General features: G+C 43.8%; 1 protein-coding gene across 1 annotated transcript in view; it reads right to left on the bottom strand.

The window, feature by feature from the left end:
• Positions 1-247: 247 nt before the first annotated feature.
• LOC143926048 (uncharacterized) overlaps positions 248-13,717 on the bottom strand; it is a 72,792-nt gene continuing 59,322 nt past the window's right edge. The window contains exons 45-52 of the mRNA XM_077450222.1: positions 12,369-12,473; positions 11,083-11,123; positions 10,844-10,969; positions 10,663-10,761; positions 10,445-10,573; positions 9,470-9,509; positions 9,022-9,145; positions 248-1,333 (exon numbers count right to left, since the gene is read on the bottom strand). Coding sequence (XP_077306348.1) covers positions 964-1,333; positions 9,022-9,145; positions 9,470-9,509; positions 10,445-10,573; positions 10,663-10,761; positions 10,844-10,969; positions 11,083-11,123; positions 12,369-12,473 — 1,034 coding nt within the window. The 3' untranslated portion in view covers positions 248-963. The remainder of the gene's footprint in view (positions 1,334-9,021; positions 9,146-9,469; positions 9,510-10,444; positions 10,574-10,662; positions 10,762-10,843; positions 10,970-11,082; positions 11,124-12,368; positions 12,474-13,717) is intronic.

The following is a 13,717-nucleotide window of genomic DNA, read 5'->3' as shown; positions in this document are numbered from 1 at the left end:
GGACAGCTAAATTCTGATGGAGCATACACACGGTCACATTTTCCGATAAAAAGCTCTCATCAGTCTTTTTCTGGCCGGAATTCTGATCGTGTGTACATGGCATAAGTGTGTGCCTGGCTCTGGAAAATACTGTGTGCCCAGCTGAAGAGATAAAGCAAGAGAGAGTATTCAAGCGGCTCCTGAGATATCATAAGTTCAAATTACACCTGACCGTCATTAAAAAAAAACAATAGGGTAACTTGCTCAAAATAAGTTTATTAATCAACGTTATAAATATAAATTATGACATTTTGAGTACAGACATTATTGTTCACAAAGAAATCTCACCCAGCAATTTAAGTAAAATAAGTTTAGTCATAAGGTTTAATTACATTGGTTATATAATTAAAGGATAACTAAACCCAAGAACAAAAATTTTATATATTGCAGTTTATCAGTCCTTAGATGTGGTTGATCCATTTCCTTTTCTATGCAAAGAATATTTTTAGCAAGTACAAAAATGCAATGCCCCATGTCATTCCTCTAACCCTAACTGAAAACATAAAGAATCCTATTTTTCAATAAAAATTACTAACTTCCTCAATCATCCTTATAATGGAGATGAACTATGCCAAAAATGTTTGATGTCCAATCTAGAGGACAACAATGACTCCCTCCACATTTGCACTGGGGGAGTGTAGCCATCTTTTGTTATTTGCAGTAACAGCAGGTGAACATAAAGGAAAAAAATGAATGCACCACCAGAATGCAGGACTGGCAAGCCCCAATATCTTTTTTGTGCCTGGGTTCAACCACGCTTTAAAGGGATTCCCAGCATTTAAAGTAGGAAACATTTTTGTATATTTTTATTATTTCTAATTACTTATTTTTAATTTCCTGGCATGTTGCTTTTCTTCAAAATTTCGGTGGATTCTTTGATGCATTTGGACTTTTCTTTGTGCTCTGTGGGACTTGCTTTGTTACCTATTTCCCACCTGGCTGTGATATTGGCTTAGACTTAATTGTCTCCTCTGAGCTAGTGTCAGGCTCTTTGTTTTCGATAGACTCTGATTCTGATTCTTTGCTCTCTGATTGTTGACTTTTGCTGTCCTTGGCCAGCTTTGTAGCCTTCTTTACTTTTACAGTGGTTTGAGGTATAGAGTTTGTCACATAAGAAGCTTCTTCATCTTCTTTTTCTTTACTGCAAACAGCACAGGAACAATTCTTGATATCAACAAAGCTGTACTTGATTATATTACCGTTCGGACAGCTTAATTTAATGGTTACTATTTCTGTTTTTGTTTCCCGACAGCAACCGCATTTGTGCTCAATAGATTTGGATTTTGCTGAGTACCTGAAAATAAACAAAATATGGCATTAGCATTCATTTATTCTCATGGTTTTCAGTGCATGTACAAAAAATGCAATTAAACAAGTGTTGTCCAGTCATTAAACCAAATGTGACTTAACTGGGTAACCACTGTGCTCGCCTGGCACAACTGGGTGCTCACTGCCTGCTCCCAGCTAAGAGACTGAACTGTCAAAGACAGCTCTCAGTTTATAATAAAGATCAGGAGCCAATCATAATGGTCATATGATTAGGCAGACCTTCGAGCACGTACAAGACAATCAAATTAAAAGGGCCCTTGATTTTAATGCCATTATTATGCATTATTTCTGCACTGTGTCAATATAGGCAGCCATGGTAGTCCCACAGACTGAACTTCAAACATGTCTGTCTTTGTTCATCTCCATTATTTGGTGGATTAATGGGACTAGTAGCTTACAAAATAAAGATAAAGCCCTTTGTGCTTTCCTTTAAACTCACAGGATGTGTACTTGCTGCAATTGTTCTTAGACTGAAAAGGTAAAAACTAATGCAAGCACTACATCTAAAGAACTGTAGGTTGAAATATATTACATGTATGCTTTTGGGGTTCACCCATGCTTTAATGTAATCAGCTCATGTACAGACATAAGTAACATTTTAATTTGGCCTCAGTGATTCAAAATAAAAGCATCCAATTTATACATAACTCAGACTAAGATGCAACTGTCATAAAAACAGAAACAAAATAAAGTTCAGGCAGTCATAGATTTCATGTACTTTTGAACATAGGGTGCTTTTTAAGCAACAAATAGGGTTAACAGAGGGTTCAAGCATCTCATAGGGGGTGGAGCATGAACCATATGAACAAAAACATTTGGAGCCTCTGTCTTTTTAACATAGGAAGACAATAAAAAAACCATTGGCAAAAATGTACATATAGGCAGTAGTGTTTATAAGTGCATAAAAACAATCAGGGGACATTTACCAATTCCAGTGCACAGCAAAGCATCGCTAAACAGAAGCAGTGAGACAGATTATGGGGTAGTTTCATTATAATTAGAAAGAATGATTAGTAATTTCTCCATTTGTTGCTCTACAGTAGCACTTCAATACAATGATACCTGCCCCTGATCACTTGTGTGAAAATCTACGTCATCTCAAGTGATAACTTTGCATATCTGTCGCAGCTTTCTGCCAAGTATTGCAGCTGCAGGGGTTCCTAATACTCAGAAAATGTGTTGCCCATATTCTTTCCTGTCGCATCATGGCAGCATACACTCTGGGTTGTGACTCCGCCCCCACAACCTGATAGGACCACATAGCTATAAGATGAAGATACGCCCCCCGCCCTGGTATTCTCTTATTTTTCCTCACCTGTTGGGACCGCACGGATCATCACCCTCTTACCGCTTCGCCCCAGCCAGGTTCTAGCCTCTCCTGGGTGGAAGTCCTTACCGGTACAGCCTCTAAAGGAAGCTAAATGGAAGGAACCCCACTCTGGTGATCTCAGGGGTATGAATACTTTTTCTCTGCAAACAGAGCATTGCCTCTATAGCCATTGGAAGTAAGCCTTAAACAGGCTGAAGGCATATAACAAAAAGATTGGTCTTTAAGCCTTAAACAGGCTTAGTACCTGTGGTGGTCTCCGGTTTCCTCTTCCTCCCTGGTGTCACTCTGTCTGCAGCTTGACAGCATACTCTCTACCTTCAGTATCTCTTGTCACCTTAAGTTGTCTGGTGCCTTTCCCCAGTGTTGCCTCTCTGCCATATTTTACCTTTTCCTGAGCTCTGTAGTACCATAGTAGTATCAGCATTCTTCCTGGTCACTCTGCCGCTTTGCACATGCTCACTGTGCACTTTGGGCAGCCTGTGTATGTCTATCTATGTCTTTTCCCTTTTCCAAGATGGCGCCGGTGGCCGCATGGCGCTACTGAGCATGTGCGGGCGGGTCGTGAACCTGGCTCCAATTTTAAAAGGGGAAGATGCCTTTTTTTTTAATGCAGATGCCTTTTTTGCCTGTTTTTGTGCTCAGCTGAATTTCATGACTGCTGCTTTTCTGTTTTTTCTGCCCCAGTGTTGCCTCTCTGTTTGGTAAGTATCTCCCCTGTATTTTTCTACTCTCTATTCCCCTCTTGTTTCTGTTATGGCTTTATCTTCCTTACCCTTTTTGTGTTACCTGTGTCTTCAGGCTTCCTCTGTTCCCTATCCATGGAGACCACTGCTCCAGCAGATCACCACCAGCATACTAGGTAAGAGGGGAGGAGTTTGGTAAGTAGAGAAGATCGAAAAAGAGAGCAGGACGCACTAACGCTACCTAAATGGTTAGCCCCATCAGGTCCGCAAGATCATCTCGCAGAGATTCCTCGCATAGAAGAAACCGCTCTGGCCATAGGCGGAGCCATTCGGGTGGAGGAAGTCGCTCAGGGAAAGGGAGTCGCATGAGGAGTCGCTCCAGGTCTCGTTCAAGGCGCAGCCATTACCGCCAAAGAAGATCTCCTGACCGGAGGCGCCATTCACCAGCACACCACTCCCATCCTTCTGAAAATACCTGCTGGGTATGCGGGGCCATAGCCCTTCCAGACAGGTTGGCATGCCGCAGGTGCTTTGAAGAAGCCACCAGAGAAAAAGAGCAAGAACACAGAGAGCTCACGGAGTCTTCTGCCCCACGTGTCGCTCCGGACATGGAGTTATCTCCACGGGGTGCTTCGCCGGCTCCCCCAAGTACTTCCAGAGAGCATGCTTCTCCTTTAAAAGAGGAAGAACTAGAGGCTTCAGCTGGCTTTGATTTCTCCCTAATAGAGCCTTTTGTGAGGTCAGTGAAGGAGGCCATTAGCTGGGAGGAACCCCAGGAGGCCCAACCCAAAAAGAGAAAATATTTCCCGTACCTGAAGAGAGAACCCGAAGCCTTCCCCTTCATTGATGAGTTGGAGGAACTCATCAGAGACGAGTGGCAGAGACCCGAGAAGAAAGCAAGTCTTAACAATCGGCTTGCCAAACTATATCCTCTAAAGGAGGCTAAAATTAAATCTCTTGTGTCCCCGCCAGTGGTGGATGCATCCCTCATGCGCCTGGCCAGGCACGTTACGCTCCCTATCGAGAACGCCGTGTCATTCAAGGACGTCCTAGATAGGAAGATTGATACTGATCTCAAAAGAGCTTACCTAGTAGCAGGAGGCGTATGCAGGCCAGCAGTGGTTCTTGCAGCTGTGGGTAAGGCGATTGCCAGTTGGTCAGCAAGCACAGAAAAGCTTGTATGCGAGGGCGCTGATCAGGACCAGATAGTTAGGGCCCTGCAAGAACTAAGCCTTGCAGGGGATTTTGTGGCAGAGGCATCTGTGGATGCTATTAAGTCTGCATCCAGGGCCATGTTGTCCTCGGTAATGGCCAGACGGGCTCTCTGGCTCAAACCCTGGGCGGCAGATCCTGCTTCCAAGTCCAATTGGTGCCACATCCCATATGATGGCGAGAATCTTTTTGGCGCCAAATTGGACTCTGCTATTTCTAAGGTTACTGGCGGAAAATCAGGGCTTATCCCCTCGGATAGAAAGCCAAAGCTTCAGAGGCCTCCTCCCTTTAAGCGTAACCTCCCGGACAGGTACAGGGATGCCAAGTCCTACAGGCCTGGTAGGGAGTACAGAAGGAACTGGAAGGCCCCTCAAACATCCTTCCTGAGGTTCCAGAAGCCCAGGACCCCGGCATCTACTGACCAGAAGTCCTTTTGAAGGTGCGTCCGCCCAGCCAGCAGTGGTGGGGGCCAGACTCTCAAAGTTCACGCTGGTCTGGGCGGAAATGATAAGCGACCCCTGGACGTTAGCCACCATTCACTTCGGGCACAGATGGTCATTCAGGGGACTTCCCCCGGGGGACTATTTTTGCCCAACAAACCTCCCATCATCCCGGCAAAAGAGGTTAGCCTTGGCTCGATACGTTCAGGATCTGCTCCAAAAGGAAGCAATTATGGAGGTGCCCCTATCCCAAAGAGGTCAGGGGTACTATTCCCCTCTATTTCTAGTAAAAAAGAAATCAGGGGACCTACGTCCGGTCCTGGATCTAAAAAAATTAAACTGCTCTATCCGGGTAGAGGCTTTCAAAATGGAGAGCCTCCAGTCTATCCTCCAGGCCATAAATCTGGGGGACTGGATGTTCTCCATAGATCTACAGGATGCCTACCTCCATATCCCTATCCATTCAGAACTCCAAAAGTTCCTTAGCTTTTCGCTAAACCACAGACACTTTCAGTTCCGAAGTCTTCCGTTTGGAATTTCTATGGCTCCCAGGACCTTTACAAAGGACCTTCTTCCCGTTATCGCGCATCTGAGGGAGAGGGGGTTGCGAGTCCACCATTATCTGGACGATATTCTCCTCCTCTCAGACAGCCGGGAGTCACTGTTACAACGTCGGAATATCCTCATCTCCACTCTGCAGAATATGGGATGGCTGATAAACTGGGGGAAAAGTCAGATTCGGCCCACCCAGAGAATGATCTTCTTAGGAGCCCAACTAGATACCCAGTTGAACACAGTGCAGCTGCCTCCGGAGAAGTCTTCCCTATTGGTTCGGAAGGTGAAGAAGGCCATTTTAGCAAGATCCCTGTCAGCCAGAGTATGCCTCAGCCTTCTAGGCTCCCTATCAGCGACCATTCCTATGGTCCGTTGGGCGCAGTGGCACACCAGACCTCTGCAGAACTCCTTCCTACATCAGTGGGATGGTTCATCCATGACCCAGATGATCAGGATCTCAGAGACAGTCAGGCGCTCATTGTGTTGGGGGACTCGTCCCCACAACTTAAACAATTACAAACACATAGTCATCCCTCCTCAGGAGGTAGTGACCACGGACGCCAGTCTAGAAGGTTGGGGAGCCCACTACCAGTCCCATGTAGTGCAGGGCCGTTGGCCTTTCGAAGTACGGGACTTGGTATCGAACGTGCTGGAGATGAGGGCGGCCCTCCAGGCTCTCCTGGCTTTCAGCTCCCTTTTAAGGGGGAAGCAGGTCCTCTTAAGGATGGACAACAAGGTTGCTGTCGCCTACATAAACAGACAGGGGGGGACCAGGAGTCCCTCCATGATGCAGGAAGTTCTCCCTGTGATGGAATGGGCACAGTTGAACCTGTCGGACCTGAGGGCGACTTACATCCCGGGGGTCGAAAACATCTTAGCCGACACGCTCAGCAGGGAGTTCGCCTCCAACAACGAGTGGTCCCTGAGCCCTCAGGCCTTCTCCCTCATCTGCCAGACCTGGGGTCAACCAGACATAGACCTTGCTGCGACTCCGGCAAACTCCAAGTGCCGAAGGTTCCTGTCGAGGTTTCCCTTTCACTCAGCGGAGGGGACAGATTGCCTCCAGCATCCCTGGAATTTCCATCTCGGGTATATCTTCCCTCCGACTCCCCTGATAGCGAGATTTCTCTTAAGGCTCAAGAGATCAACAGCATTGGTGATAGCAGTGATTCCTTTTTGGCCCAGGAGGCCATGGTTCACCACCCTCCTACAACTGAGCACAGCAGACCCTCTTGCTCTTCCCCTGTCAGCCGACTTGCTCTCCCAGGGCCAGCTACTACATCCAGATCCGGGGAGGCTACACTTGATGGCTTGGAGGCTGAGAGGGCTAGGTATCTAGGTCAGGGCTGCTCCCAGAAGGTAGTTGATACCCTGCTCCAGGCCAGAAAACCTACCACCAACTGCACCTACCGCAGGGTCTGGGAGAGGTTTGTTTCCTTCTCTCAGGACCTTGGCCGGGATCTATCCTCCCTTTCGGCTCCTCTGATCCTAGAGTTCCTGCAATCAGGCTTAGACAAAGGTCTTAGCTCTAGTACTCTGAAAGTTCAGGTGTCAGCTCTATCTGCCCTGACAGGGGTAAAATGGGCTCATGATCCCCTTGTTATGCAATTTCAGAAGGCCTGTCTTAAACTAAGACCACCTAGGAAGCCCTCCTTTCCAACATGGGACCTATCAGTCGTCTTAGAGGTACTATCCAAAGACCCCTTTTTTCCGCTGGAAAACATCTCCCTCTGGCACCTGACACTAAAAGTTGCCTTCCTGGTCGCAATCACATCAGCGAAGAGAGTTTCAGAGATGCAAGCATTACTGATTAAGGAGCCGTATCTGATCATCCATCCGGACAGGGTAGTTCTAAGACCCTCGGATCGCTTTATCCCAAAGGTGGCATCCTCTTTTCACTTCAACCAGGAAATCAACTTGCCAGCCCTTAACACAGACCAGGGCGACCCTCATCCTCTGGATGTAAGGGGCAACATCATAAAATATCTTTCCATGTCCGAATCCTTTAGAAGATCGGAGAACCTCTTCATCATTCCCTACGGCCTTAGGAGAGGTCAAGCAGCATCGGCCCGAACCATTGCCTCCTGGTTGGTGAAGACCATTAAAAAAGCCTACTTGCTGAGTGAGCTGCAAATTCCTGAAGACCTGAGGGCTCATTCCACCAGAGCAGTGGCCACCTCCTGGGCAGCGTATTGTAGGGTCTCAGCGGAAACCATCTGCAGAGCGGCCACTTGGTCCTCCAGGAACACCTTTATCACTCATTACAAGGTGGACTCAGCTCGGCTATCAACAGTAGAATTTGGAAAGTCCATTATTCAAGCCAACTCTTCTATTCCTTGCTAATAAACGTTTACCTTTGCATCTCCCACCCAGTCTGCGAGTTAATCCCCAGAGTGTATGCTGCCATGATGCGACAGGAAACCGGAAAATTGTATACTTACCTTTCCGTAATTTTCCTTTCCTGTTGCATCTTCATGGCAGCATACAATATCCCACCCACAAAGGTGATTCATATATACAGAGAATACCGGGGCGGGGGGCGTATCTTCATCTTATAGCTATGTGGTCCTATCAGGTTGTGGGGGCGGAGTCACAACCCAGAGTGTATGCTGCCATGAAGATGCGACAGGAAAGGAAAATTACGGAAAGGTAAGTATACAATTTTCCGGTTTGTAAATGTACCCAATTTGCTATTTATTTTAAACATGGTAAATAAACAAGGGCCTGGTGATTGAGCTTATATTAAAATTAAAGGGCAAATTTTTTTCTTTCTTCTTGTTTGATAAAGTAAAGCCGGGTATACACGGGACGATTGTTGGGAGACATTTGCCGGTTCAAAAAGAAACAGCCGACATTCGGCCCATGTGTATGTTGGTCTGTCCAACAGAAGTCAGCTGACCGGCATCGGATTAGCACTCTCAGCCAATGGTGGAGTGCTCTGGTGGGGGGAGGCGTCCCCCTGTCAGAACACAACAGCTCAGTGGGGGAGATCGCTGTACTAGTACATCTGAGTTGCATGATAAAAGAACTGTTAATGTGTACCAGGCTTTAGGGAGGGCTATAACTCCTGTCAGGTTTATTTTTGCCATCTGTGTCCAGTGTCCTAGTGAATTGCTCGAATGAGGTACTCCCCCTGGCTGTTATCTAGGGCACCAGAAATAGTGTCCCCATTGGAAGATATCCCCACTCTTCCTGTTCTGGGAAAAACAAAAATTTGACATTTTCTTTCATTTTGCTTTCAGTGATAATGGTAAACAGGACAAATAGAGAGGGTGAATCTCTCTAACGGGGGCACAGACAGCAATAACAGCTGACAAAAGTTCTAATCCCTTTCTACTCAATCCAAAACTAAAAAATAGTTGCCTTTAATTATATTTTAACTATACAGTGTGCTGCACAGCAGTATATTACTTCTCATTAGCAAACAACATACCTGGAGTAACTTTCACACCCCCCTTTGCAATAGGACATCTTTACAGGCTTCAGAGACTTGCAGCCATTCTGAAGGATGATCTCCTCAGTCTTTACACTCTGACACTTGGTTGTTTCTTGGACACCTGGATGAAATAACAGTGAAATCTGAATGTAAATGTCTATTTATTGTTATGACGATCCTTTCCGTGTGTTTTTCCTGTCTGACATTCTAAAGAAATAGTTGATAAGCTAGAAATATATTATTTGTTGATAATCACCACATTCAAATCATTTCAAAAGAGTTTCTTCTTGTTCATAAAAACAATAACAAAAAACACTAAATTCTTTTATTTTTATGATTTGTGTGGCATCTGTTTACAAATGTGTTTATAGCATTTTGTAAAGCATTGATAAAATATATGTCTTGAAACACCCTAATTTTGAATAGAGCCAGATAAAATACTTACAAGTTAGGCAACATCCTTTACTGTCTTTCCCAATTGTTCCCTGAAAAGAGAGATATGATAGTAGTATTGGAGCTTATGAATTATTACTGTGTTTATTGTTAGGCTAGCAATATACAGATAAATCATTCCATCCTCACTAAAGCTGTCCATAGATGGTCAAATCTCAGCCGGTTCAGCAGGGACAGTCGAGATTAAAACCATCTATGGGCAGGCTGATTGTACCCAAGTTAATCGATTGATCGACTTGGGAACAACCAGCATGTTGGATCCTTACATGCAATTACTGCCAATGGCTATAGCTGCCAGCAATAATCACTATGTTCTCCTGGCAAGGGAGGCTCTCTCCCAGGAAAACACAATGTTTCCATGGGACATATTCACCCATCAGCACTGACTGTGTTGATAGGAGAATCAAGCAATTATTGCATTATTTATGGCCTGTCTGTGGAAATCACTGCTACCAGCAACTGTATATAACTGAACAGTGACTGCATCTGATTGGATGTAGTCACTGTTCGAATGAGAATTTTCCATCCAAAGTTTGAGCTGTAAAAATTGCTGTGAGCTTTGAAAATTGTATAACATTTAGAAATCACATATTGAGTTGTATTACAATGGAATAGTACTGATTTTTTAACACAATAGTTCCAATAAATATTTACTGACTTTTAATGTCACTTAATTACTAAACATTTGCCATATATGTAAAAAAAAAAAATATCAAACTGAATGATAATTAGCTGAAGGTTTACTTCATGTTAATGGGGTTGATTTACTTAAGGAGTGAATGATCACTTAGCTTACTAAAGAAAGATAAAGCTGTGTTCACTTTTAATGCTCAATCAAGTGCAAAGGAAATAAAAAAAATTTGGTTGCACATGAATGGATAATTGAAGTAAACACAGCCTCGCTTTGCTAAGTGAATAGTCTGCATTGGTAATACATCAAATGTGCTCAAGCTGTTTCAATACTTACCGGTACACAGTCATCCAGGTTGATCTTTGGACATGATCTTTTGGATGTCTCAAGCAATAATTTTCCTTTCTTTTTCACACATTCATACTCAGTACAGTTATCTCCAGGATGTGACCAGGTTTCTCCAGGCTAAGAAAAACACAAACAGATGTTTTTTGTCAAAAAAATCCTCAGTAGATCTAAAAAGTTTTGCATAGCCTAAAAACTACAGCACTTACATTAAGCAGATGCGTGGAGTTATCAGGAAGATCCATGATACACTGAGTCTGTACACAGGTTCCACAACATTGTCCAGGAACTTCTTGGTAAGTAAAGCCCTAGGGGATACAACACAGGGAGTGTCACTTAACATGTGGCTTCCAGGGAGGATCTTGAGTATGTTATATTTCTGAGACTTACCTCTGCACATTTGATGCTACACAAAACTGGAGTGCAGTTTATATTGTGCATTTCTGAAGTCATATTCATTGTGCCATCACACATGCACATTTCACAGGGGTTTGAAGAAGGAACAATTCCACCTGGCTAAAACATGATAAAACATAATAAAGTAAAAAGGATTTATCAAAGTGCATCTAAAGAAAGCAATATAAGCAACAAAGGCTGGTACAGAGGAGATGGGTTACAGTTGTTGTTACCTGGTACTCTGTTCCATTATGAACACAGACATCTTTTGGAACTGTGGAGAAATAAACAAAATCAATGTATATGTTAGGGAACAAAACATATTCAGTACATCTATCCAATACTATGCTTTATCCCTTAAACTCCAGCAAGAAGAAAAAAATAACTGGATCTGCCAATATTCCAGTATGCCTTTAAATTCCTATCCAGTGTTGTTATCAATGGTGGCCAGTCCACAAGGGGTGCCCCCCCCCCAGCCCACACAATCCTCAATTCATGTGTATGGTCATGCACTGTGCATTGTGCCGGACCAACAGGTCTCCACCAGGTCAGTCACCCCCTCACAAGCACGTAAACCGGAGCCTGAGGCCCCAATTGGCCTATTTCATGTTGTCCTCCGGGCGCAGAGCACCTCCCACCCTGCGATACCAGCAAATCTACACTCACCATCAGTTTCCGGCTTCCCGCCCCAGCCAATCAGGACAGGAGGCTAAAGACCCAGAACCCAGAAAGAAGACTGGGTCAACACAGAAGCTGTGGTATCAGGCACCAGGGGAACCATGACCACTGGAGGGCTCCACTCATAGGGTGAGTGTGGACCCCAACTGCTCCCTCCCAAAAAATCCTCCAGCACCAGCCTCCACTGGTTGTCATTCCTGCCTGCTGAACTGCAGAGCTCCACCTTTCCCCATGCCCTGTCACTCTCTTTGCATACATTGTCTTCTTATTCAGCAAAATAATGCTGTTGCCTGGACTCCAAAGACTCAGTTCACACACTGGGGTTGATTTGCTAAAGATATAGTATGTTCACTTTGCAAGTAAAGTTTTGCTTTGCATGAGAAAGACCTTAGCGAATGTGGTGACATGTCACATTGTAAAGAATATCCACTCACGTTCAAGGAAAATTAAAAGATACACCATCTTTGCTTGTATGGAAGCCACCTGAGATTAGTTTCATATACTAAGCTCTATGCAAAATGCAACTTACCTTGCAAAGTGAATAGTCTATTTGCCTTTAGTAGATCAACCTCACTGAGCATAGATGTAGCTTTAGAACCATGTCTATATAAAACTGAGCTCCCAGAAGTAGCCTCTTTAGGAATTTGACAAGCCACACTGAATAGTGAAAACTTTTTCTCCCTATGGGAACATGGTTGAGGGAGCATATGATGCTGGGAAACACTCTACAGTGGGAGATTTGGGGGCACGATTAGGTAATGACTGAACATATAATATAAATTAAACAAACTATTTTCATAATACTGGAAACTCAATATTGAGAAAGGAGACAATCACTTACCACATTCGTAGACTGGGCAGCAACCTCCTGCATTCATCTGCAGCACAGCTTCATAGCCAGGCTCACAATCTGCTTTTACATCAGAACACAGACTGATGTTGCAACCTGTTAGCAGGAAGAAAAACAACTGATCATTCACTCTATATACATGGTAATGGAGAAACAGGAAGATTATTCATAAACAAAGGCTATTTTTGATAGGGATCTGCCATTTCAATTTATCTGTGGAGTCCACATTTCTTGAAAACACTTTAAAACAAGGCCTCATTTATTAATTTTCAAAGTGTAAACTAATATCATTTTTTTTCTAGGAAGAGTAGGAATGAAGTTTGGGTTCTCAAATCCCGAACTTTTAGCTGAAAGGTTTGAAACCAGAAATAGGGAGCAATTTATAATGCAGTTTATAGCCTTTTCCCTAGTCAGCTGAGTTATCAAAGCCAATAATTTAAAAAAATGAGTAACCCAACCCTTCTGTTAAGAAGGGTGGCTCACAGCAGCTATATTGTTGAGCTTGTGTTAGACCTTTGTAGGGAAACCAACATTTTATTCTTATTCTTTCATTTTGTCATCGGTACGTACCCCATGGCAGTGCCCAGCTTACTGTGCATTTTGTTTGAAAATAGCTTGCTTGCTTATTATCCCTAAAATGGGTGGAATCGAGTAACAATATTCCCCCCTCTATAAACTTTAATGGGGTTCATCTCAAAGTTTGTGACCTTTGAGCAAGATTTGCAAAAACTGAACCAATGCAGATTCACTCATCCCTGTGCCTGCTGTACCATGTACTTGTATGACAAATATCCTGTTCTCTTTGCATTAGTTCCTTTGTGTGAAATCCCTGGTGTTACTGCCAGTCCCTTTGATTTCCTATTAATAACTGACCACACTAGGCATGCGAGCACCCTGGTCAGTTTTCTAGCTGTGCTAGAACTCAGCCTACTCTCCTCCAATGATCAGACTTCTGCTGACATGACCCCTCTGCACAGCTATTCACTGGGAAGATCGGTGTTCTGTTGTTTCGCCTCCCCTAGCTCTCAGCTCTCTGAGCTCCTTATGCAGCTGGGAACAAAGGGTATATGTTGACTTATAAAAAAGGGGAAACATGTATTTATAATGTTTTTCATACGTATACATAATACATTGTATATACATTGTATATTGTATATACATATACAATGTATTTCATTTTGATTTTAAAGGAATGGATTGTTTTACAAAGCAAGGATTTACATATACTTTAATGGAGAGCAGATCTTGGTAGCCTGCCAACCTTCCTAATGTAAAACAAACAGCAGATGTTTCTTTTTTATCTTTAATAGCTGATATGTCTATGAAATGACAGCTATTTG

This window comes from Lithobates pipiens, unplaced genomic scaffold (genome assembly GCF_037356315.1).
Source record: "Lithobates pipiens isolate NorthernLeopardFrog02 unplaced genomic scaffold, aLitPip1_a1.2 Scaffold_10, whole genome shotgun sequence".
Taxonomy (NCBI): Eukaryota; Metazoa; Chordata; class Amphibia; order Anura; family Ranidae; genus Lithobates; species Lithobates pipiens.
This window is presented reverse-complemented; position numbering and strand designations above follow the sequence as displayed.